We start from the raw sequence: 24560 nt of genomic DNA on the forward strand, positions 1-24560 counted from the left end.
CAGCTGGCCTTGACCCTGAGGGAGGCCAGGGCAGGGGGCTGAAGTGTTCATGCTCACTAGGACATGCCCTCAGGTTACTTACCCAGGACGTGCTAAGCCCCAGGGGCTGAAAAACTTAGGAAATGCTATTGAGAAATCTGGGGCCGCCCCAGGGAGGAGAGAGGCTGCGGGGAGCGAAGGGCTGGGCTGCGGTGGGGGAGAAGGGGGGAGTCAAATAAGAGGCAGCCTCCAGCAGCCCCTGCTCACTCCGCCCTGTCCTCTCCCTCTGTCCCTCCGGCCGGCTGCCCTCGGGCCCCTGGCTGCCCCTGCACCATGGGGCCTGCCCCAGGAATCAGCCTGCTGTTGCTGATGACCAGCATTCCCCTGGCCCTGGGGAATCCCATGTGAGTAGCCAAGACACCCCCACTTCTGAGGCAGGGGCGGGCGTCTCTGGGTGCGGGTCCCTGCAGAATTTGGGGTGCCCTTGAGTGTCTGTGGTTCAGGAGTTGGAATGTTCCTAAATTTGGGCCGCCTGTGAGTTCAAGCGTTTCTGAGTTGGGCGTTAGTGGAGTTTACGACGTGCCATGGGGCTGGTGTTTATGGAAGTGGGGATGGTCTGTAGCCCCCCCACCCCCGTGCATGTGGTGTTCGGTGATTCTGGCAACGGGGTGACCCGCAGCCTTGGAAATTTGAACCTTATGGGTTTGGGAGTTTGTGGTTTCAGGATTTGTGGGTTTCCACATTCGCACATTTAGAGATTTGGCGCGGGTTTATGCCAGCTGGGGGGTTGGCTGTGCTCGTGCTATAGGCCTGGGGTGCTGGAGGGTTAGGACCAGGGGATTTGGGGTTTAGAGGTTGGCTCACGTGTGAATATGTATCCTTTGAGTTTGGCTTTGAGTTTCGGGGTCGACGCCATCGGGTTCCTCGATCACTCCAGGACCAGGGGCTGGGGCGCAGCGCTGCCCCAGGGGAGGGCTGGAATCTGGGGTTCCCGGGATGACAGCTCCACCCCCGTACCCCTGCGGGCAGGTACTCCATGATCACCCCCAACATCCTGCGCCTGGAGAACGAGGAGGTGCTGCTGCTCGAGGCCCATGATGTGCAACAGAACATTCGCGTCACCGTCACCATCTACGACTTCCCCGCCAAGAGGCAAGTGCTGGCCAGCGAGAGCACCGACCTGACCGGCGCCAACGGGTACCTCGGCACCGTCACCATCAAGGTGCGCGCACACCGGGGCGGCCCCGCCCCGCCCCTCCCCGTGCCGAGCCTCCGCCCCGCCCCCATGGGCCTGAAGCACCTTCCCATCCCCCTCCCCGCCCCCGAGAACCCGCCCCCATGGGCCTGAGGCCCCTTCCCATCCCCTCCCTGCCACCCTCCCCCCTCCTCCCTTCCCCCTCTCCAGGTACCCCCTCCTCTCCCCAAACCTGGCACGCCGGGGAGACCACGAATAACGGGCAGGCGCTGTGAGGAGGGTCATGGGTGGACCCAGGGCCGGCTGTGGGCGAGGGGCCCTGGCACAGACCCCAGTAATGCCCCGGGGCCATGCCTAGATCCCAGCCAGCAAGGAGTTAAGATCCGAGAAGGGGAACAAGTTCGTGACCGTGCAAGCGGCCTTTGGGAACACCCAGGTGGAGAAGGTGGTGCTGGTCAGCCTCCAGAGCGGGTACCTCTTCATCCAGACGGACAAGACCATCTACACCCCAGGCTCCACCGGTAGGCGCCCCGGGGTGGCCGGAGCGCGCCCGAGCGGGGCTGCAGGGTCGGAAGGCCGAGGCCTCACCCAGCGCCCCCTTTCTCTCCGGCCACCTGCCAGTCCTCTACCGGCTCTTCACCGTGGACGACAAGCTGCTGCCTGTGGGCCGGACCGTTATCGTCAGCATTGAGGTACCACCCGGCTGGGGCCCCAGCGAGATAGAGACAGAGAAGGAGATAGTGCCCCCGAAAAGGCACTATCGGCAGAGGCCCGCAGTGAAAGGAACCCATAGGGGCACAAACACAGAGAGGGGCTCGGAGAGACCCCGGAAGTCATGGGGAGTGAGGCTATTGCCCGTGGACTCGGGCTCCAGGTAATCCCCCATCGCTGTGTGACTCTGGATGGGCCACTCCCATCCTGAGCCTCAGTTTCTTCTGATGGGGTTAACAGGTAATTCTCCGCAGTCTGCTCCGCCTGCTGCCGCCAGAGGGCGCCTGGGAGTCCCTGGGTCAGGTCCCCCTCCTGTGCTCACAGCCCTCCAGGCCTCCCACCTCCCTGCGGTCAAAGCCCAAGTTCTCCGCTAGGTCCCCAAGGCCCTGCGCGACCTGCCCTGTCCCCTCCCTGCCCTCCCGCCACCATCAGCTGCCTCTGCACCAGCCACAAGGGCCTCCTTATGTTCCTCCTACATGCCAGGCCCAGTGTCACCCCAGGGCCTTTGCACATGCTGTGCCCCAACCCAGAAGACCTCAGGTCTTCCTCTCCAAATACCCACACAGCTTGCCCCCTCGCCTCCTTCAGATCTATGCCCAAGTGTTACCAATGTCCCAATTTTACAGTGAAGCCTCTTTGCACACTCTGTAAAATTGCAACCCCTCAACACGTATGTGCGTGCACACATGCACACACACATGCACACACATTCACTCACTCCATTCTCCTCCCTGCCTGCCATCTCGTTTGGCATCGTCATAAACTGGATGTATTCATTTGTTCATTGCCGGCCTCCCCAGCCTCTGTTGAACCTAAGCGCCACAGAGAAATGGATTTTTACCTGTTTGCTCAGGGCCTTATTTCCTGAACCCAGCACAGTGCTGACCTACATAGGGCATCCTAAAAACTTATTAGAAGAATGGAGAGTGCGGGGAGGGAAAGAAGTGAAGGAAGGAGGTGTGACCTCCATAGGACCTCCATGAGTATTTGTTGAAATCATGCAAAGGTAATAGGGACCATGTACTGATGGCCGCAGGTTGGCTTTTAGGACTGGTGGGGTCTGTGGGAAACAAGCTGCACACGGCCCCTGGCCAGCTCCAATCAAACGCCACCTTGTGCCAACAGAAACACATTACCTGCACTTACCCCAATTGTCAAGAGAAGCCAGAAAACCAGATTTTTCCATGATATCTCCTGATGTTCAACCATGGGCAACAAATACATGTATTAGGTCAAACCACACGAAATTGCTATCCTTGTAGGTCAAAAGTTGAGCAGAGCCCCACACAAAAGTAGGTAATAAATGCTAGATATTGAGTATTCAGAGAGACACTCATAATATGAGCTTTTGCTCACATTAACTGTCTCATGCTAACAAGGTAGGGGCCATGTTTATCTCCTTTTTCTAGATGTGCACATTAAGCACAGAGAGGTTAAATAACTTGCCACACAGCACGTGAGCGGCACAGTGGGGATTTAAATCTGGGCTAACTGACTCAGGTCTGTGTTCTTAACCGCTGCCCGTGTAGACATGACACACAGAGAGGGTCCAGGCACGGGGTGGGAGAGGAGAGCTCAGCCTGGTGTCTGAAAGGCTGCACCCCTCCTGTCTGCCCACAGACCCCCGAGGGCATTCCCATCAAGAGGGACTCCCTGTCTTCTCAAAACCAGTTTGGCATCTTGCCTTTGTCTTGGAACATCCCAGAGCTGGTCAAGTATGTTGGCCCCCATCCCAGGGGAGGGTGTGGGGGCTGCCAGGCCTGGCCAGGTCACTCATGGGCCTTCCCCACAGCTTGGGGCAATGGAAGATTCAAGCCCACTACGAAGATTCTCCCCAGAAGGTATTCTCCGCAGAGTTTGAGGTGAAGGAATACGGTAAGAGGAGGAGGGAGATGGGGGGTGGGGGTACCCACAGTGCTGGCCCCGCACTGGCCCCCGACCAGCACCGTCTCTCTCCACCAGTGCTGCCCAGCTTCGAGGTCCAAGTGGAGCCCACAGAGAAATTCTACTACATCGATGACCCAAAGGGCCTGGAGGTCACCATCATAGCCAGGTGAGGGGCTGGAGGGGGCCAGGGGAGCGTGAGGGGAGGGCCCGAGGGGCTCTGGGCCCGTGGAAGTGGCGGGGCACACTCGGCTTTCATGGGAGAATCTGAGACTCCTTGCCATGCAGGTTCTTATACGGAAAGAATGTGGATGGAACAGCCTTCGTCATCTTTGGGGTCCAGGACGGTGATCAGAGGATCTCGCTGGCCCAGTCCCTCACCCGTGTTGTGGTACTCAGCCCCCTCCAAGCCTCCTCCCCCTCGTGGGTGCCTCCACAGCTGCCCTCCACCTCTGAGCCCTGGTTCCCTCCCCCAGATCGAGGATGGCACTGGGGAGGCCACGCTGAGCAGGGAGGCCCTGCTGGGAGGGGTGCAGCCCTCCCGCGCCGATGCCCTGGTGGGGAAGTCCTTGTACGTGTCTGTCACCGTCATCCTGCACTCAGGTGAGGCCTGGTCTGAGGGCGGAGGCCCAGTGCCCACACAGTCTAGTCTGAGGGGGGAGGCCCACCCGAGGCGGAGGCCAGTCTGAGGAGGGAGGCCCGGTCTGAGGAGGAGGTCCAGTATGCAGTGACGTCCAGTCTGGGGTGGAGGCCTTGACCTGAGGGGTAGCCCAGGAGCCCACCCTCACGTCTGGCAACCCTCAGGTAGCGACATGGTGGAGGCAGAGCGCAGCGGGATCCCCATTGTGACCTCCCCCTACCAGATCCATTTCACCAAGACGCCCAAGTTCTTCAAACCTGCCATGCCCTTCGACCTCATGGTGAGACTCACGCTGGGGCTGCACCCCCCACCGTGCTCCCGAGCATGGGCCACGCCTCTGAGCCCACCTGAACCCCCTCCTCCTGTCCCTGCACCCATAGGTATTTGTGACGAACCCCGATGGCTCCCCGGCCCACCGTGTCCCAGTGGTGACTCAGGGCTCCAACGTGCAGTCCTTAACCCAGAATGACGGTGTGGCCAAGCTGAGCATCAACACCCCCAACAGCCGGCAGCCCCTGAGCATCACCGTGAGTCTGCGCCAGCCTCCAGGCCCCACCCACGGAGACAGGGATGTTATTTCCCCCTCGGGGTCCTGCTGTCTGCATAGCTGTCTTAGAGGGACCCTAGTGATAGCACTGGGTAATCCCCAGCAATCTCGTCCCCAAGTCCTTAACTCAGTGCCATCTGCAAAGCCCTCTGGCCACAGAAAGTACCACCTTCCAGGGCCCCAGGGAGTCTGATGTCTTTGGGGCCCAGCGTGCACCCTCCTTCCCTGCCAGGTACGCACAAACAAGGAGGGCATCCCTGAGGCGCGACAGGCCACCAAGACCATGCAGGCTCAGCCCTACAGCACGCTGAGCAACTCCAACAACTACCTGCACCTCTCCGTGCCTCGCGTGGAGCTCAAGCCCGGGGAGACCCTCAACATCAACTTCCACCTGCGCTCGGATGCCGGCCAGGACGCTAAGATCCGCTACTACACCTACCTGGTCCGCCGCCTCCGGGAGCCCCCGCCCCGCCTCCCCGCCTCTCCCGCGCCCCCAGCAGCCCTCCCCACCCCGGTCCCCCCATCCTCCCTCTTAACTTGTCAATCCTCGTGCCTCCCTGTCCCCCCAGATCATGAACAAAGGCAAGCTGCTGAAGGTGGGGCGGCAGGTGCGGGAGCCCGGCCAGGACCTGGTGGTGCTGCCCTTGACCGTCACCACGGACTTCATTCCTTCCTTCCGCGTGGTGGCTTATTACACGCTCGTGGGCGCCAGCGGCAAGCGGGAGGTGGTGGCCGACTCCGTGTGGGTGGACGTCAAGGACTCGTGCATGGGCACGGTGAGCCCCCCCCCGAGTCGGGGCGCGTCCTGGACTCTCCGCGCACCCGCCTCTCTCTGCCTCCACCGGGCTCTCCTTTCCCACCAGCCCAGGCCTGCCCTGCCCTCCCCGCGCCCGGGTCCTCACGGGGCTCCCTTCTGCCTCCTGCAGCTGGTGGTGAAAAGCGGTGGAAAGGAAGACAAACAGCACCTGCCGGGGCAGCAGATGACCCTCAAGATCGAGGGTAACAAGGGGGCCCGCGTGGGGCTGGTGGCGGTGGACAAGGGCGTTTTCGTGCTCAATAAGAAGAATCGGCTGACTCAGAGTAAGGTGCGCGCTGCGCCGCTGGGGTCAGGTGGGAGACCGCGGAGGCGGAGGGGGTGTTGGGTGCACACTGGGGGTGCAGTGAAGCGGGGTTCGGCTGGGTTGAAAGGAGAGGTCAGGATGGACGGGTCACAGTAAGGTTTCAGGGGTGACAGTGGGTGGACCTGAGTCCAAGTTGGGGTGGCCACGGGGCACAGCTGTAAGGGCCCAACAGCAGCGTCCCTCTGGAGTCATCCACCGAGGACGCCTGGGGACTGGGGTGCGGATGGGGGTGGTGGATGGACTGCCGACGTGGCCTCTCCCCACCTTGTGCCCGCCACCCCCAGATCTGGGACATCGTGGAGAAGGCCGACATTGGCTGCACGCCGGGCAGTGGACAGGACTATGCCGGCGTCTTCACGGATGCAGGGCTGGCCCTCAAGACCAACACCGACCTCCAGACTGCCCAGCGGTCAGGTAAGGGCGCAGCCAGCTGCCGGCTTGCGGAGGGGCGGTGCCCCCACTCCCAGATGCTGTGGGCAAGAGGCGGGCAGGGGCCCTGGGAGCAGAAGCCACTTCTCCCTGAGCCTCGGTCTCCTCACCTGCCAAACGGGAGCAGTGACACGCCTAGCTCACGCGTGGGTGCTTAACCCCTGTTCCTGTCCACCCGCCCCTCAGACCTGGGGTGCCCGAAGCCCCCCACCCGCCGCCGCCGCTCTGTGCAGCTCATGGAGAAGCGGATGGACAAAGGTGGGAGCCCCCACCCGCCCCTTGCTGGGACCCCCGCTGGAGGGAGGTGGGAGCCTGCGCGGGGGGGGGGGGGGAGCCCTCCCTGGGGTTTGGCCCCAGCCGGCTGAGGCCTGACGCGGGGCCTGGCCTGCGCAGCCGGGCAGTACCAGAAGGAGCTCCGCAAGTGCTGCGAGGACGGCATGCGGGACAACCCCATGAAGTTCTCCTGCCAGAGAAGGGCCCGCTTCATCCTCCAGGGCCAGCCGTGCGTGAAGGCCTTCCTGGACTGCTGCGACTACATCACCCGCCTGCGGCAGGAGCACAGCCGCAACGTGCACCTGGGGCTGGCCCGCAGTGAGTCTGGGGGCGGGGCCTGCTGGGGACGGGGCGGGGCCGAGCGGAGGGGGGCTGTCGAGGGGGCGGGGCCTGATGGGGAAGGTGGGGCTTGTTCGGGGGCGGGGCCTGTTGAGGGGGAGGGGGAGGAGCCTGTCTGAGGAGGGTAGGTGTTAGGCTGTCCAGGTCTGAGAGGCTAAGAGTTCTCCCCCGAGGGCAAAGGAATTTACTGCCTGGAAGGATCATTCTAGCCCTGTACCCCCATCCCCCATCCTCCCACCCCCTGCCCCATCCCCCCCATTCCCCCATCCCCCACCAGCCCGAAGTCTGACGTTGCCTGTGCCCCTGACATCCACAGCCTGAGGGAAGGTTCTGGATGCCGGGTAGTCCCACTCGTGGCCAATGGGAAGACTAAGATGGGTTCCAAGCTTGCTTTTAGCAAAGAAAATGAATTCACGTTGCCTCCCACTTTGGAAGGCATCTAACTTGATGCCTAAGGAGGTCCACTCAGCCATTCATTCATTCCTTCCTTCAGTTCTGGATGAGACAAAGCACGCACACACCTGAAACTTCACATCTCGGGGGACAAATATCTCAGCAAAGCCAAGAGAAATTGCTCTTATTCTAAGCCCATTTTAAGCAAAACCGGAATGGTCTCCACCAGAATGCACCGTTTGCTGAACTGACCAGAGTCCTAACTGCCATTTGCTAAGGCTTTAAGCCCCCTGTGGCCTGATCCCCCCTTTTCTTAAGGACCTTTTCATATGTCTTAATTAGAGAAAGACCTTTCTGCTGGGATGGGCATTGTCCAAGCTTAATATACGGCAAGTGCGCTTCTGGCAGCCGGGACCTGATGTAAGGATGACCTTGGCAAATTTGGAGTCCATGCGAATGTGTCCAGATTTCTGTTTGCAACCATTTCTGCAGAGCGGTCCTGGTGACGGCTGTCATCAGCCGTTGGCAGGTTTCTTTTGCATATCCTCCCATTTTCATGGAGGACTGGACTGGAAATTGTGTCAATCAGATTGGGTCCTAAGAGCAAAGGCGAGTGAGTGGCTCTTGAATTGAGGACAGTTATGTCATCGATCACAGGACAAAAAGTATCGAAAGAGAGAATACCTTTGCTTAAAAACTAAGGAACTTTGGGAAATTTTCACAGTGGCAGGCTGGCAGACCAAAGCAAAAATAATCACCTCCTTTTTCTTTCAACCGTCTCAGACTTACAGAAAAGAAATTGGAAATGTAGAAAATGCAGGGAAAACGCCCTCCTCCCCAAACTGATGCCCCAACAGCCCCAAATAATTCACTGTGGATTTTCTAGAAACAAAACCGCAGCAGAGTCATTAGAATTAGGACACTAATGTTGATTCATTACCATCATCAAATCTTCCGACCCATTCAAGTTTTGCCAGGATTGTTTTTTTGGTCTTGTGTAAGACAAGGATCCAGTCTAGACCCAGTTCTTGACATGTACGAAGTAGACAGGTCAGATATTTTAGGGATTTTCCCACAGTTTGGGTCTGTCTGATGTTTTTCATGATCACATTCAGGTTGTGCATTTCTGGCAGGACTATCACAGAAGAGACCTTGTGTCCTCGGTGCATTTTATCGAGTCACGTGACACTAATTTGTCCCATTATTGGTGATGTGAACCTTGATCACTTGATTAAAGCAGTGACCATCAGGTTCTCCCTTGCCAAAGTTCCTCTTTATTCCTTTATAGTTTTTTTTTTTTTTTTATTTCTTTGAACTATCAGATCCTGGCAAAATTGAAGCCGGGGAGGTTTTCCAAAAAACCAATTTTTGTGTAGTCTTTAAGACAATAGGTGTGGAATCTGTCTATGTAATGCATGATTTTTGTGCACATATGTATTTTTATATTTTGGCTCAAAAATAAGCAGCCACCTCTCAAAGGCAGCCATTGCCAAGATGGACAAATATTTATAAATACTTTTAGCTGGAATACACACACACACACACACACACACACAAAGACACAAAGATTCCCAACACACATGGGCAAATGATTATACCTTCAGTCTCTTTGAAAATTACACTAATTAGACACCCTGCTTTCTACTGCAGTAACCTGGGGACTTTCTTCCCCAAAGAGGAAAGTTAGATCAAACCTCTGACCTACTGGGATTATGGTTTACACACACATGGTAGTTTTTTTCTCTAGGATTTTGTGATTTCTTTAGACAGTTGGGGGTAAGACAGAGGGTTGCTTACAAGTTAGTACCCCAAAGGCACTTTGATGGATTATTCCAGAGTACTTGGATTTACGCATCTATGGAATTCCACATATGGAATTCCAGACCCAGAGACCAGTCAAAGTCTGTCCATCATTTTCTGAGGAAAGCCAGCCAATAGGTTAGATAGGTTAAACCCAATTGCAGCCCAAATTTGTTTACTTGCTGATGAAGTCAGGCTGGGTTTTGAAGGCCACCACCTCTTCCGTTGTCTCCGCCATGTCCGGGGAATCCTGAGGTGACCTGGTCGCTCTCAGGACGGACCACGGTGACCATCAGTCACAGCAGGCTTGGCACCTGCAGCCTCGATGTTTGCAGAGGCTCATGCAAATGCTTTCACTTCTATGGAAATCAAGAGGATGGAGAATTAATATACCCAGCCTGGATTATTTTGCCTTCACACCAGTCCAGCTGAACAAAACAATTTTTATACTTTTTAGGGAGGAAGGGGCTCCCAAAGAAAATGTACCAGGCCCCTAAAAGTCTTCCTGCAGCTGTAGGTGGGTTCCTCTCCTAGGAATCCATCTGGAGCTGGAAAGATGAGTATCTGAGGGGACAGCAAGGGAAGTGGGTCTGTTCTACACCCTGACTGTACCTCTTCCCAGGTGACCTGGATGAGGAAATCATCCCGGAAGAAGACATCATTTCCCGAAGCCAGTTTCCTGAGAGCTGGCTGTGGACCATCGAGGAATTCAAAGAGCCAGAGAAAAATGGGTAATGCTGGGCCACCCCCGAGGCCAGCCCCTGTGGCCACCCCAGACTGGACCATGGATTGTCAATGCCCTGCCAGTTTCCCCTCTTCCCTGACATCACAGTGGAACCCCAGAATCCAGCCTACAAAAATCATGACTTGGTCTACCTGCGTGTGCTACAGCAGCCCCTCCAGGACGCCCCCCGAGACCCCCCTACAGTGCCCTTGCTGGACGTCTCCTCCTAAAGCCCCTCTTCTCCTCCATCCAGAATCTCCACGAAGATCATGAACGTGTTTTTGAAAGACTCCATCACCACTTGGGAGATTCTGGCTGTGAGCTTGTCAGACAAGAAAGGTGAGAGATGGCGGCCCGGTCCTCGGGAGGTGGGGCCCCTGGGGCCCCTGGACATTTTCTCAGCACTTCCCGACAGACCCTCTGCTTCTTGGCAGCTGACACTCTGCCCCCTGGTTACTGGAGGAGTGTTGGAATGTAGACTGTGGGTGACATAGTGCTTTTTGCAAATGGATTTTATTTTTAGAGCAGTTGTAGGTTCACAGCAACATGGGGTGGAAAGTACAGGGATTCCTGTGTACCCCCTGCCTTCCCCCCATACACCGTCTCCCCCCGCATCCCACACCAGCACAGTGCACTTGTACCATTGAATAACCCACACAGAGAAGGCGTTATCACTCAAGCTCACAGTTGGCATTAGGGGGTCACTCTAGGTGTTGTACTTCTATAGGTTTGGACAGATGCATGACACCCGTGTAGTGTCTTACAGAATAATTTGCAACAGCAAAACATACGTGTAAGAGGTGATGTCGATAGTGGGAAAGAGGTTAAGAAAAACATAAAAGAGGAAGTTGGATGAAATGGGAGATTGAAACATCGGTGGTCAGATTGTGAAGCCAGGGAGAAAAAAAGGTGTACTTGTCCCCTGCCACCGAGAGCTGGCGGTGAGGCCCTGATGGGCCCTAGACAGACAGGGATGGCTTGCGGCAGGGCCAGGAGCTGCGAGGCACTGGCTTGGAGTGCACAATATCCAGATTCTTAAATAAGGGCCAGTACGAAGCCAAGCCACAGTGGAGTTTGAGGCAAGAGGAAAAATGTGTACCCCAGATGCATGTTTGATGTCTATTTGAAAGGTTAATTTCCCCCTCGAAAACTTAACATATTTAAAATACATTTGTTTTATGTGCATTTGAAAAGTTAATTCCCCCCCATAAAATATTGAACATATTTAAAAATTTGAAAAAACACTGAAACACTAAAAAGTAGGTGTATTAAAACTCACAATAATGATTGTAACTATTTTATTTATACCTAAACCAGAATTTATTCTAATTTTGTTTTTGTATGACTCATAATAAAGTATATTTTATTAGCATTTTACTTTCCTGGTTTCAGGATTTAAGAAATCTGCTTCTATGCTTATCTTGTTTTTAACTGTAGGAATTGAAATTGGCAATTTCTCTTTTACAAGTGGTCTCAAAGGAAATCATGAACACACGGGTACATGTTTTTCCTTTAGCCTGAAAGCCCAGTCTGACTCAGTGGGGTCCTAGTTTGTGGCCCCATTCCTATTTCTAATCAGAGCATCTTCATAGTTACCTGTTGTCCATTCTCATATCTTGAGGGTCTGTAGTGAGGTTTCCTTTAAATGAAAAAAGTTCTCGCAACTTAAATAAAGGAAATCAAAAGGCATAGTTTAGATGCTTGCACCTTAAATTGCGTTCCCCGGGGTCAGTAGGGAGCTGGCACATACCTGGGTGTTGTTGGCAATGCTGAGCCTTGAATGCGGCCGCTCCTGACCTGCTGAGTCAGGGCCTGTGTTTTAACAGGATTTAAATTTGTGTTTGCCATGAAGCTAGGAAAGGTCTGTCCTGCACGCGTTTCTCAACCTCATCACTGATGTCTGTCAGGGATGGGCCATTCTTTGCGGTAGGGCGCTGGCCTAAGCAATACGGGATATTGAGCTGCATTCACGGCCTCAACCTGCTAGATTCCTGTAGCACCCCCCCACAGTTGTGACATCCCAAAATGTCCCCAGACATTGCCAAACATCCCCTGAGGGTTGGGGATGTTTTACCTCTCTACATATTGTCTCATTTAATGCTCACACCCACCCTATGAGATTGGTACTTCTTTCCACAAATAAGGACACTGAAGCCAGGGAGGGAAGGTGACTGTCCCCAAATCACCAGTGGATGAACTTTTCAAGAATCCCATCTCTGAGCTTCAGAATAAACATTGTAGCATCATAACTATGGGGCTTGGACATTTCAGACCAGTGAGCTATTAGGAATCAAAGAGTCAGTAGGGTTAAAAGCGGGGAGCTTCTCAAGCCCAGGTGCCTGGGTCCAAATCCCAAGTCCTACCCTGGGCAGCTGTGGGGCCTGAGACAAGTTACTCAACCTCTCTGTGCTCATCCATAAAATGGGCACAATAGAAAGAGTACCTACTCAAGTCGTTGGGAGGATTTTGTGAGGTAATGCATAAAGACCTTATGATAGTGCCTGGCACATTATAAACGTTTGATGAATGTGAGTTATTATTATTAGATTTAAGCCTGTTTTTTTTAGATCAAACAGTAAACGCCTTTTAGAGATGCACAGACACATCCTTATCAACACAAAGCTTGAATTGGATGTCATTCTCTCTTTTCGAATGAACGGATTTTAAAAATCTATTAATTTCTATAGACAGTTTTAGGTCTACAGAAACAACTGAGTATGAAGTACAGAGAGTTGCCGTATACCCCTGACTCCCCCCGAGTCCTCCTGTTGTAAACCCCTATTTGTATCCCAGTGGTACGGTCCTTACAGTCCTGAGGCCACTGTGGATACATTTTTATTAACGGAAGCCCAGAGTTCAGGGGGCACCTCGGTTCTGTGCACCCCGTGGGTCTGCACAGAAGCATGCTGACATGTCGCCTCTGGCTCAATATCACAGAGTAGTTTCACTGCCTTAAAAGTGACACAAATGTTGTGTCAAAAGCCACTCCTTTCTCAGTTCTCTTTCTGTCCTTCGGTCTCATTCAAGGAGAAAGGCTAAGTCTGGTGGAAGGGGGACTTCTCCTCCCCTCCACTTCTGTTTTGACTTCTTTTTTCAGCAAAGAGCGACAGGAGGTCCAGCTTTCTGCAGGCAACACAAACTAACCAGCATTTAACAAAGCCGCTTTGTTTTCCTGGAGGAACTGACTGTTTACAGGACAAGGAGCTGATTTTTCACGCACCTTAGTCAATTCAAGTAAATCTGGGTTTAAAAAATGTAAAATCGAGTAGCAGATGAGAAATGGTAATTGGCACCAGCAACCACAGCAGAGTGCAGACTGGGAAATAAGGATTCTGTTCAAGCCTCTATTATTAGTTCTTTGCCATTGGAGAATAAGGCAAAAAAAAAAAAGAAATCTTAATAGATTTCTTGTAACATCATCACATTATTTTTAATGTGTAAAATTTAACATGTAAAAAAATGTGTTTTGCATATTTTGCTTGCATAGACATTTGCTCTAATTTGATCTCGTAACTGTTGCGTCACAAGTAACTATTGCTTTTAACATCATTTTCATGCCGGGTAGATGGACCCTGCCCATTAGAAATAGAATGCAATCCATATATGTCATTTAAAATTTTCTGGAGTAGATGAAATCAACTTTAGCAATACCTTTTATTTAACCCAACTATATCCACAATACTATCATCTCAATGTTCTGTAAAAATGTGCAAAACCAGCTGCCCTAATAATAAAGTCACAACTACAAATCTATTAACATTTAAGAATAACCCATTCCTATCTCAAAATCATGAGTGACCTGTTGTACTTCTAGTTCTACCAAGCCTTCAAAACCTGGCACGTATTTTAAACTCACGGCGCATCTCCATCAGAATGCTAGCTTTTCATTGCAAATCCTTTGGCCTGTGTTTAAGGATCTGTGCAAGACTCAGAGCTCAAAGGTAGATGGGCGTACCGTTGTCCCAAACATCCTTTCAAAAGTTTTCCGATTACTGAATCAAGCATCATTTTTTTAAGCTGAGATGTCCTTCACCCACCGTCAAAGTCCCCCTTAGATGGAGGTGTACCATTGAATGGGCTTTAGTACAGTCACAACGAGCAACGTTTTTTAAGTTTCCATCTGACTTAAAGGAAAATGAAACCAAAGAGACAGTTCACGTTTCCAGTGCTCAGTGACCACGTGGGGTTGCGACCCCCGTTTTGCAGAGCGCAGCTCTGGCCTGCAGTTCTGCTTCCCTTCTGCACACCTACCTATGAGTAAAGCTACAAAGAAAATATCAATCGTAAGGGTATGACAACTCCCAGCGGCCACCATCCATGATAATTTATCACCATTAACATTGTTTAGTTTCCGGGCTTCTGCAAATGCAGGCTTAACTTGGGACGGCTGCGGTGGTCAGGGGTGAGCCCTGAGCCCCGGGGGCTTGCAGGAGCTTGCACCCGGTCCACCCTCTACCGCCCCTGACACCCCACTCCCCGGCAGGGATCTGCGTGGCCGACCCCTATGAGGTCACAGTGATGCAAGACTTCTTCATTGACCTGCGGCTGCCTTACTCTGTCGTGCGCAATGAGCAAGTGGAGATTCGGGCCGTTCTGTACAATTACCGGGAGATGGAAGAGCTCAAGGTGGGCCCCTGGGGCAGCAGAGGCATGATGGGGGGCATGAGGGGTCCACGGCACACACCCCGACTCGATACTCTCTCCCCCTCTGCAGGTGAGGGTGGAGTTGCTCTACAATCCAGCCTTCTGCAGCCTGGCCACCGCCAAGAGGCGCCACCAGCAGACCCTGGTTATCCCGCCCAAATCCTCCGTGGCCGTGCCTTATGTCATTGTGCCGCTGAAGATCGGCCTCCAGGAGGTGGAGGTCAAGGCGGCCGTCTACAATCACTTCATCAGCGACGGTGTCAAGAAGACCCTGAAGGTCGTGGTGAGTCCCGGGGGCACCTGCTGCCTCTTGTCCTTTAGGACACGCTCCTATTTCCCCCGTGCTGTCAGGCCAAGCTGGACACCCAGGCTCTGAGGCACTAGAAATGCAGCGTCCACCTCAGGAGCCTTAGCAGTCCTGGAAGTTCGGAAGTAGGACCCGGATCAGGGTGGGACATGGGAGGCTCTGATCTCAGGCACGGAATTTTAGGGGGCACCAAAAAGCTCAGGAGTAAAGGCCAATAGTGTGTGTTCTCATTAAAGTATAGTTTAATATCAAATATATTTATAACATTTCAGTAGAGGAGTTTTCTTATGACTTAAAATCTTCGGAGAACTTGTTTCATGGAACAGATTTTATAAAGCAATGATCTTCAATGAGAAAATGGACAAAGCTTGTATTTCTGCCTATGTTTTTTTTCCCTTAAAATATACATTATTATATTTCTACTGTTTCCTATGGTGTTGAACATCCTCAAATATAATAAGCGATAAAATTGGTAAGAATAGGTTATCATCTCTTATTAATATTTTAAAGCAAGACGAGATCATGAGCAAGATCAACAGTATTTTAATGGGATATTTTAAGAAACCAAAATCAGTGCCCCCCAAATCCATGATGAACAGAATAGCAAAATCTAAAATGACAGGACCTGACAGTGTCAACCATATCGGAACCTGAAGCAAAAGGAAAAATGAGTTCTCCATTCATATGTCTGTGTGTATTTTTTTATGGCCAAAATGGTTTAATGGTTAAATCCTCCCAAAATGTTTAAGTAGTTCAAAAAATATTGAAACATAGAAGAGTAGATATATTAAAACTGATACTGTTATCTTATACTGCAATGGTTTAACACCCAAACCAGAATTTATTACATTTTTTACCCTCACTTTAATGAGAAAACTCACTTTACATATTCAATTTTTTTCCAGCTTCTTTAATGTTGTGGAATAAAACTAACCATTCAAAATACAAAACATGAATACTTAGGGGCACCTGTTCCCACTTTGCCTTGGGCCTCAGTATGGTTCCATGTGGCACTGGTGGGGTATTTGCACCACAGAAATTGGCAGTGCCACAGATCAGGTGTTTTCTGGAGAGCTGCATGTTACATACTTACCAGCACTTCACTGTTGGACACTCAGTCGGTAAAGGAAAGTCCAGGCGTGATTACCATGTAAAAGAAGCACGTGTCCTGGGAAGGCACAAACAGCACCTCCCACCACGCAGGGCTTCCTGTAAACATACGAGAGCCTGAGTTAGGACTTGGGCACTACCTTACATAGCCCTATTTTAACTGAGCTCTTACTATGTGCCAGGCATTGTGCACATTCTTTTCTTTTAGAGACATTTAAGAGGCAACAGGCTAAAAACACAGACTCTCTAGGGTCACATAGCCTGCTTGCCCTACCCCCTCCAACACAAAGACACACACAGACTCTGGAGCCGGACTATTAGGTTCTGCTCTACTAGCTGTGTGACCTTGGGCAAGTTACTTTACCTCTCTGGACCCCCATTTCCTATCTTTGGAACAACAGTGATAATAGCAGTGCCCAGTCCGTGCTTGTGGTGAAGATTAAAAGTAAAGAAAGTGTCTAGGCACATGGGAATATTTGGAAATGTTTTGTTATTTTGGTATTTATAATTTGGGGGGGTTGTTTAGTTTTTGTTGAACAATAGTTGATATATAACATTACATTGGTTTCAGGTGTAGCACACAGTGTGATTCAACTATTATATACTTTGCAAAATGCTCACCCCGATAAGTGGTTAGCATCTGTCGCCACAACATTACTGACTACATCCCTATGCTGTACTTTCTGTGCCAATGACTTTGTGATTTTGTTACTAATTCACGCAAGATCAGCATGAAGAAGGTGTTGGCATTGCTTCTTCTGTAGAAGGGAGGAAGCTGAGGCACAGACAAGTTAAGTAGTTGCCTCCCAGGCACCCGGCTAGGATGGGCAGAGGTCGCCTTGTCTATGCTGCAGTAATCCCAGAACAACAGTGCCCTGCTGACCAGCTCTGTCTGTCTGTCCTTTAATCCGCCGGACCTCCCCACCACCCCCAACCCCGTGTAGCCGGAAGGAATCAGAGTCAACAAGACTGTGGCCATTCGCACACTGGACCCGGAACACCTAGGCCAAAGTGAGTCAGCGGCATGAGGCGGGGAGGTGCGCAGTGCCCTGCGGGGGGTTCCGGTGCCATTGCTGTGCTCCTCCCGTCCGCAGACGGAGTGCAGCGCGAGGAGGTCCACGCCGCAGACATCAGCGACCAGGTTCCGGGCACGGAGTCAGAGACCAAGATCCTTCTGCAGGGTGAGACCCGCTGGGGCCTGGGGGGCGTCGGAGGGGCCCGGAACGCAGTTCCGCCTGATTCTGGTCCCCCCTCCTCCACTTGAGCTACAATAGCCACCTCCTTGATGTGTTCCATAGACGGTTCCAGGCAGTATTTGTTTGGGCAAATAGCTTTTGCCTGTAAATTTTAAGTGAGAAACAAGAGTTCAACAGCCCCAATGGCCTAGGGATGGAGGGTTCAGGCAAGAAGAGACAAGATGTGGCTGGAAAGCGCCTTGCAAAGTGTGCGCTGCAAGGTTCCGGGGAGACCCTTGGTTTCCTGATCTGCGAAGGGGCCAGAACAGAGCTCCATGCGGCTGTGGGGAGGGTGAGGCAGCTGCGCAGGGTGCTGTGCGGCGCAGGGCCTGGCCAAAAGCGCGCGGCTGGGTCTATGCCTTCAGGACGACTTTTGCTGGAACTGTTTCCCAAGGGAGTAACAGGAGGGCGCAGGGACAAGTCCCCTGGTGACGCACAGCCCTCACCCCCAAGGCAGACCCCCCAGCTCCGGCCACCAGGCCGCGCAGCGCCCCTCCAGCACAGTCCGGCGCCCTCGGGCCCGGGCCGGTCGGTGGCCCGCCTGCCTGAGCGCAGCCCTTCCGCCCGGCCGCAGGAACCCCGGTGGCCCAGCTGGCGGAGGACGCCATCGACGGCGAGCGGCTGAAGCATCTCATCGTGACGCCGTCGGGCTGCGGCGAGCAGAACATGATCGGCATGACGCCCACCGTCATCGCCGTGCACTACCTGGACCACACCGAGCAGTGGGAGAAGTTCGGCCTGGAGAAGCGCCAGGAGGCCCTGGAGCTCATCAAGAAGGGTGCGCGCCTTCGCCCCGCCCACCAGAGGCCCCGCCCGCCCTCAGACCCCTCTCCTCTCTGAATCCCTTCTCTTCAGGAACCTCCTCCAAATCTGCCCGAGACCCCGCCCCCCGCCGAGGCCCCGCCCTCCATCCAAGACCCGCGTCTTTCTGTGAATCCCTCCTCCTCAGGGCCTTCCCCGCAAAATCCTGACCTTTTCCTGAGACCCTGGGCGGCTTTGGGCCCCCTCTCTGAGCTCCCTCCCTCACTAAGGTCCCCTGGCCCCAACCCCGCTTGAGACCCTCCCCGCTCTGAACGCCCTCGCCTGTGAGAACTTCCCCGTGTCTCTGACCCCCGCCACTCACTCTTAAGACCTTCTCCCTAAAAGTCCTCCCCATTCTTCGTCAGACAACCCTCTCCGCTGCCCCGAGGCCCCTCTCTCCTCTCCGAACCCCCGTCCTGCCCTTCACAGAATCCTTGTCCCCTTCCTAAGCCCTCCCCTCCCTGGGGTACCCACACCAGCCTCCCCCTCCATGCAGCCCCTGCTTCCATAGCGACACTTGTCCCTTCCCTGCAGGGTACACCCAGCAGCTGGCATTCAGACAGCCCAACTCGGCCTTCGCGGCCTTCCAGAACCGGCCGTCCAGCACGTGGTGAGTGTCCCGGTCACTTGCCTGTCCCCGGCCTTGACCGCTCCAGCCGCAGAGTCCAGGCGCTGGCCGCAGTGACCGGCCGGCCGTCCTTAAGCACTGCCTACACGCAATCCTGGATCCCGAGTCTTCGGCAGGGAAACCAGGCCCAGCCCTGCCGCTCCCTGCTCATTGGTTGGCTGGGATGGCAGTCTCTGGATCCCAGAGCGCATTGGCTTATGCTCTGTGTCCACCCCAAGGCTGACAGCCTACGTGGTCAAGGTCTTCTCTCTGGCAGCCAACCTCATCGCCATCGACTCCCAAGTTCTCTGCGGGGCTGTCAAATGGCTGATCCTGGAGAAGCAGAAGCCGGATGGAGTCTTCCAGGAGGATGGGCCCGTAATACACCAAGAAATGATTGTAAGAGCCAAGCATTCAGGGCAGGCTGGGGGACAGGTGCACCTGAGCGTCGCAGGAGAAAGAACCCCCGTCCATGCACTCACTGCCCAGTTCGATGAGCAGAGGTGGGGATCCCGGGCACAGAAATAAAGGAGCGCATGTCACTCCTCCGTTGCAGAAGCCAGAGACCTGCAGGGCCCAGTGCAAAATGGAAGTCCCTCCCCATTCCCTCTTGGAATAAATACACAACTCCTTAGAACTGGGGTTCTGATAATATGGTCCTCAGGCCACCAGCCTGAGCGTCACCTGCAAACATGTTAGAAATGCACGTTCTCAGGCTGGACTCCAGATGCACAGAATCAGAAACTTTAGGGTCAGGGCCTCGGAACAGGAGTTTTAACAACCCCTTCCAACCTCACCCCACCCAGGGGATGCAGATGTGTGCTTAAGCTGGAGGATCATTGCCTTAACCCAACATTTCAGGCTCCCAGCCTCACAACCTCCCTACTCTCCACACTCCATCTCTACTTGTTCTATCCAGCCACAGGGTCTTTGTACATGCTGTTCCCCCTGCCTGGCATGCCAATCCCACCTTCTTTGAGAGCTGACTCCTACTCACTCTTCAGATGGGGGCTCCGTCCGTCATCCATCAGGGATTCCTTTCATAAGCTTCCCAACCGAGTCGTGCCCACTGTCCGTGCTCACTGCCATGTCCGCTTCCCCTGCGTAGCATTCATCAGTGCGTAGCTGTGTATCTGTTCATGAGCTGGGTGGCTCGTGTCTATCTTCCCTATTAGATGCAGGAGCTCTGTGAGAGCTGGGGCTGGGGCTGGTTTTCATCCACCATCTTATCCACAGAACCAGTAACATAGGCAGAGTGAATGAATGGATGTATGAATGAATACTAAAGAGTCTGGCCCTTCTTGGGAGACACCGGGGAGAGTCCCAGACCTGCCTTGACCTGTTGATCCTGTAAGGGGCCCGGCTGGCATACAGGGACACACTTGTGACCCAATCCTTGTCTCCTGCTCCCCACTGTAGGGTGGCTTCCGGAATGCCGAGGAGAAAGACATGTCCCTCACAGCCTTCGTTCTCATCGCGCTGCAAGAGGCTAAAGATATTTGCGAGGGACAAGTCAATGTAAGTGCCCCCATCTCTCCCTTTCTCCCTCCGCCTCCCCAGGGCACAGCCACCTTGGAGGGTGAGATGTAACTTCCACTCCACCATTGTAGAGCCGCAATAATACCTAACATTTATCAGGCAGTCAACTAAGACATTTATCTGAGAGCTTCACATGTGAATCCTGTAATCTTTGGAACAGCCCAAGAGGTAGGCAACCCTTTAGGTGAGTGGCTTTCCCTGCCACCTAGCCTGCCTGGCAGAACATGGCTGCCTTTCTTGGGGAAATGGCCAGGCCAAGGCTGGAGCATCCTGATTCCCAGGGAAGGACTCTGATTGGTCAGGCTGGGTCAGGTGATTGGTCAAACTGGACTAATCCGCTCAGGCCAGGAAGTAGGTCTTACTGGACAAATATGGTTGCTTCCACTGTGGCCACGGGAATGAAAGGGAGAGAAGGTCGTACAGAATTCAAGGGCAGATGGAGGAGAGAGAGCTGGGCAGGGAAAAGGATTAGTTTCTACGGCAACATTAGAAAAGTGAAGAGCATAGGCTGTGAAATCAGATGGCTGGACTTCAAAACCAGTTTGTGAAAGCCAGTTGTTAAATCTCCCGGAATTTTGCAAGCTGGTTGTTAAACACAATCATTATTAAAAATAAAAGTATATGAATTTACATTTAAGTGAGACTAAGCATTAAATATTAAAAGCAAAGGTAAGAAACACTCAAAACTCATCATTTCCTTATTATTTTATAACCTGCATCATTATCTATGCTCTTGAGGTTGTCCAGGTCTATTGAACCTGTATGGTGGAATTACTATATAATACTTTGTTACCTCCCATCTCTTCCTAACACTACATTCATTCAGTGAGGCCACCTTCATAGGTCGAAGTCGACCATAGCAGTATTTACACCGTGGAAATCAACAAACACTGCAAATGATGTCTTCCTCCATCCCTTACCTCCCTAGGTCTCAGTATTCTCATCTTTGAAGTAGGGATGATGCTGGTAGGATTTGGAGGTTAAATGAGGGGCTATTTGACTGGCATAGAGTAAGCATAGCTATGATTGATGATGATGTTGAAGATGGTGATGAGATGATGACAATATTGTTAAGATAAGAGGTATACCCAGTGGAGTGCTGAGCCTGGCTCATGCTAGCTCATGAGTGCCTACTTGGGGCATCTCTTCCCCACTCCGTGTTCAGGGAGGTCATGTTGGTAGCTTGAAATTGGCATTGGTGGGAGAATTTACACCAGAGTAATTATCAATCTGTAAGCCACTCTCCCCAACACACTGGAGAGCTGGTTGTGAAACGTTTACCACTGAATATATAGATTGCTGCGGGCACATACAGGTACTCAGCAACAACGCAGCTCACAGTGGCTAAAATGTCTGGAAAACCCTAAAAAATATATCTGACAGATGTCCCAAGGACAGAAATCATCCTGGTACCCTTGAAGTGGTGCTTGTGTGATCCTGACTGGCTTGCTGTGGCAACAATGCCCGCCTCACCGAAGTACCCAATCCTTTTTCTCATAGAGCCTGCCAGGCAGCATCAATAAGGCAAGAGACTTCCTTGAAGCCCACTACAGGAACCTGCGGAGGCCATATTCTGTGGCCATTGCTGGCTATGCCCTGGCCCTGTTGGACAGGCTGGAGGGCCCTCTCCTTGACAAATTCCTGAGCACAGCCACAGGTGAGGGGCAGCCTGGTGGGGTAAGACGGAGTACATGACTGGGGTCCAAGGGGGGCTTCTGGAGCTGGAATGCATGGCTCTAAGCTGCACTGGGATGGGTGGTGCTAAGCCACGCTGGGGTGGAGGAGCTGAAGGTGTGAGAAGTCCTCTTTGTAAGCCACACAAGAAGGCCCATTACAACAAGATGAACTCTGACATCAGACAGACCCTAGATCAAGTCCCACTCTGCCACATCCTCACTGCGTAAACTTGTACAAGTCACTTCACCTCTCTGGACATCCTATTAAAATGAAACCTACATGACAGGGTGGTCATAAAGATTAAATGAGAAATGCAGGTAGAAGAGGGTCTGGCACACAGTAAGAGCTCTATTCCTGAGCTTGTCATTGCCTTTAGTATTGTTAATTAACATTATCATTATCTCAAGGGTAATTAGGATTGGATAAGATAATGCCCCAGGGGACTTAGCACAGCACCTCGCACTTAATCACTGGTTCTAGTGATGATGCTGTATCAGTTTTGTACTCACTCATGGAACGTACCCCAAGTAACATGATGTAACATACACTGACGGGGTTTAACACAGCAGAAGTCTGTTGGTGGTGAACAGAGGGATCCAGGCCTCTGCCTTTCCGTGGCTCTGCCACCCTGGAACCTTGGAGTCCATTCCATCCAAGCAGAAGGGGAAAGAGTCAGGAGGATTTACAAGGGATGTATAAGGCATGTAGTAAGGGGCCCCCATCATTGCTGCACACATTCCATTGGTCAGAGCTCAGTCATGTGTCTGTACTTACCAGCAGAGGCAGCTGGGAGATGTAGTCCAACTGTGTGCCCAGGAAGACGAGGGAATGGGTCTTGGTGACAGTCTCTGCCATGAATACTTTCTTAGGCACTTGGAACATCACAGTGAACATGGCACGGCCCCTGCCATCATGGCCTCATACTCCAGTTGAGAAAAGAAATGAGTAAACAGATAGCTAGGGCATCATGGGACAGGATCCTTTGAGGCACAGAGCGAAGGGCCTTGGGGTACCACTGAAGCTGAACTGTGCACCATAGGCTGAACAAGGAGTAGGTGGAGGAAAGGTGCTGCAGAGGAAACAGAATATGAAAAGGCTCAGAGGTTAAGAACGATCATGGCAAATTTAGGGAATGTGCTGTAGGTCAGTGGGGCTGCAACTCAGAATTCAAATGAAGGACTAAAAGCAGATTCAGGAAGAGGGTGAGGCAGGAGCCAGCAGGTTGGATGTCAACCAGAAAGTCTAGCCCGGGTCTGTTTCCAAGCTTTCTCTGAGCTTTCTCCAGGCTGGACAGAGCAGTGAGCACAGCGTGCGTGCGTTCTCTCTGTAGACAGGAACCGCTGGGAGGAGCCTGGTCAGAAGCTCTACAATGTGGAGGCCACATCCTACGCCCTCCTGGCCCTGCTGGTGCTCAAAGACTTTGACTCTGTGCCTCCCGTCGTGCGCTGGCTCAACGAACAGAGATACTACGGCGGTGGCTACGGCTCCACCCAGGCAAGCGGCCCCTCATCCCCGGGCTCCTGAAGCCCTCCCTCCTCTGGCCACCCGGTGGCCTCCCAGAGAAGACGCTGAGCCCAAGGGGGGCGGTCTTCTCTTCTGTGAGCCAGGGTGCCTGCTGTGGAGTTGAGAAGTCAGGTTTTTTCAGTTGCCAACGCGTCTATGGATTCTGACCTGTGTTCTGAAGGCCCCTAGCTGTGTCTGAGCCTCCCTCTCCCTCCTGGTGTCTAGACCGTGTTCCCAGCTCCACCTGGCTCCACATCTTAACCCATCTTCCTGCTGGGTTATAGACTATGCTCTTCCTCCCACCGGGTTCCCGGGGTCACCTTGTCTTACTGTGAGTTCTAGACCAGGTTCTTAGGGCGTTATCTAAGTCCCTGTCTCCTTCGTGGTTTCTAGGCCATAGTTTCAGCAACCTCAGGCTCCACGTTGACCCCCTTCATTTTTTGGTGGGTCCTCAGTTCTGCTGTGCCACTTGTAGATTCTAGATCCTGTACTCAGTGTGCCCCAGCCCCACATGTATTCTTTTTTCACAAGTGGGTTCCAGATACGTTCTCTGTGCCTCAAAATCTTTGTTCCAGACTCCCCTCTGGATGGGTCAAGACCACATCTCAGTGTTGCTAGACCTTCAGTCTTAGGTCTGCACTTTCTGGTGTAATATAGACTTGTTCTAAATGTCTTGAAGCCCTGGTCTAAACTTCTCCCCCTTGGAGAATTCGAGAACGTGTCCCCAGCACCCAACAAGCCCAGGTCTTACCCTGAGCCTCTCTGGGCTCTTCTAGCTCTCACTGCCAGTGCTCCAGCTGTGACCTGAGCCTCTGCACCCCCCAGTGGGCTCCAACCACCTTCCCAGTCTCCTGCTCACTTTCTCTCTCTCTCTCTCTGTCTTTCTCATGGGCTCTAGGCCACCTTCATGGTGTTCCAAGCCTTGGCCCAATACCAGAGGGACGTTCCTGACCACAAGGACCTGAACCTGGATGTGTCCATCCACTTGCCCAGCCGCAGCTCTCCGGTCACACACCGCATCCACTGGGAATCCGCTAGCCTCCTGCGGTCAGAGGAGGTATAGCCGCTCCCCAAACCCTCTCGCCAGCCAGGGTTTGCCAGG

General features: G+C 53.0%; 1 protein-coding gene across 1 annotated transcript in view; it reads left to right on the forward strand.

The window, feature by feature from the left end:
- Window positions 1-225: 225 nt before the first annotated feature.
- Window positions 226-24560, forward strand: part of C3 (complement C3) — a 28659-nt gene continuing 4324 nt past the window's right edge. Inside the window, exons 1-30 of the mRNA XM_036890846.2 lie at window positions 226-383; window positions 1009-1201; window positions 1533-1695; window positions 1796-1866; window positions 3506-3600; window positions 3678-3760; window positions 3848-3938; window positions 4058-4160; window positions 4246-4372; window positions 4574-4689; window positions 4790-4936; window positions 5189-5398; window positions 5526-5732; window positions 5883-6041; window positions 6362-6491; window positions 6693-6764; window positions 6900-7097; window positions 9934-10042; window positions 10289-10374; window positions 14519-14661; window positions 14750-14962; window positions 17041-17107; window positions 17191-17277; window positions 17906-18109; window positions 18667-18742; window positions 18979-19138; window positions 20159-20257; window positions 21779-21935; window positions 23286-23449; window positions 24357-24515. Coding sequence (XP_036746741.1) covers window positions 313-383; window positions 1009-1201; window positions 1533-1695; window positions 1796-1866; window positions 3506-3600; window positions 3678-3760; window positions 3848-3938; window positions 4058-4160; window positions 4246-4372; window positions 4574-4689; window positions 4790-4936; window positions 5189-5398; window positions 5526-5732; window positions 5883-6041; window positions 6362-6491; window positions 6693-6764; window positions 6900-7097; window positions 9934-10042; window positions 10289-10374; window positions 14519-14661; window positions 14750-14962; window positions 17041-17107; window positions 17191-17277; window positions 17906-18109; window positions 18667-18742; window positions 18979-19138; window positions 20159-20257; window positions 21779-21935; window positions 23286-23449; window positions 24357-24515 — 3960 coding nt within the window. The 5' untranslated portion in view covers window positions 226-312. The remainder of the gene's footprint in view (window positions 384-1008; window positions 1202-1532; window positions 1696-1795; window positions 1867-3505; window positions 3601-3677; window positions 3761-3847; window positions 3939-4057; window positions 4161-4245; window positions 4373-4573; window positions 4690-4789; window positions 4937-5188; window positions 5399-5525; window positions 5733-5882; window positions 6042-6361; window positions 6492-6692; window positions 6765-6899; window positions 7098-9933; window positions 10043-10288; window positions 10375-14518; window positions 14662-14749; window positions 14963-17040; window positions 17108-17190; window positions 17278-17905; window positions 18110-18666; window positions 18743-18978; window positions 19139-20158; window positions 20258-21778; window positions 21936-23285; window positions 23450-24356; window positions 24516-24560) is intronic.

The sequence above is a fragment of the Manis pentadactyla genome, chromosome 12 (genome assembly GCF_030020395.1).
Source record: "Manis pentadactyla isolate mManPen7 chromosome 12, mManPen7.hap1, whole genome shotgun sequence".
Taxonomy (NCBI): Eukaryota; Metazoa; Chordata; class Mammalia; order Pholidota; family Manidae; genus Manis; species Manis pentadactyla.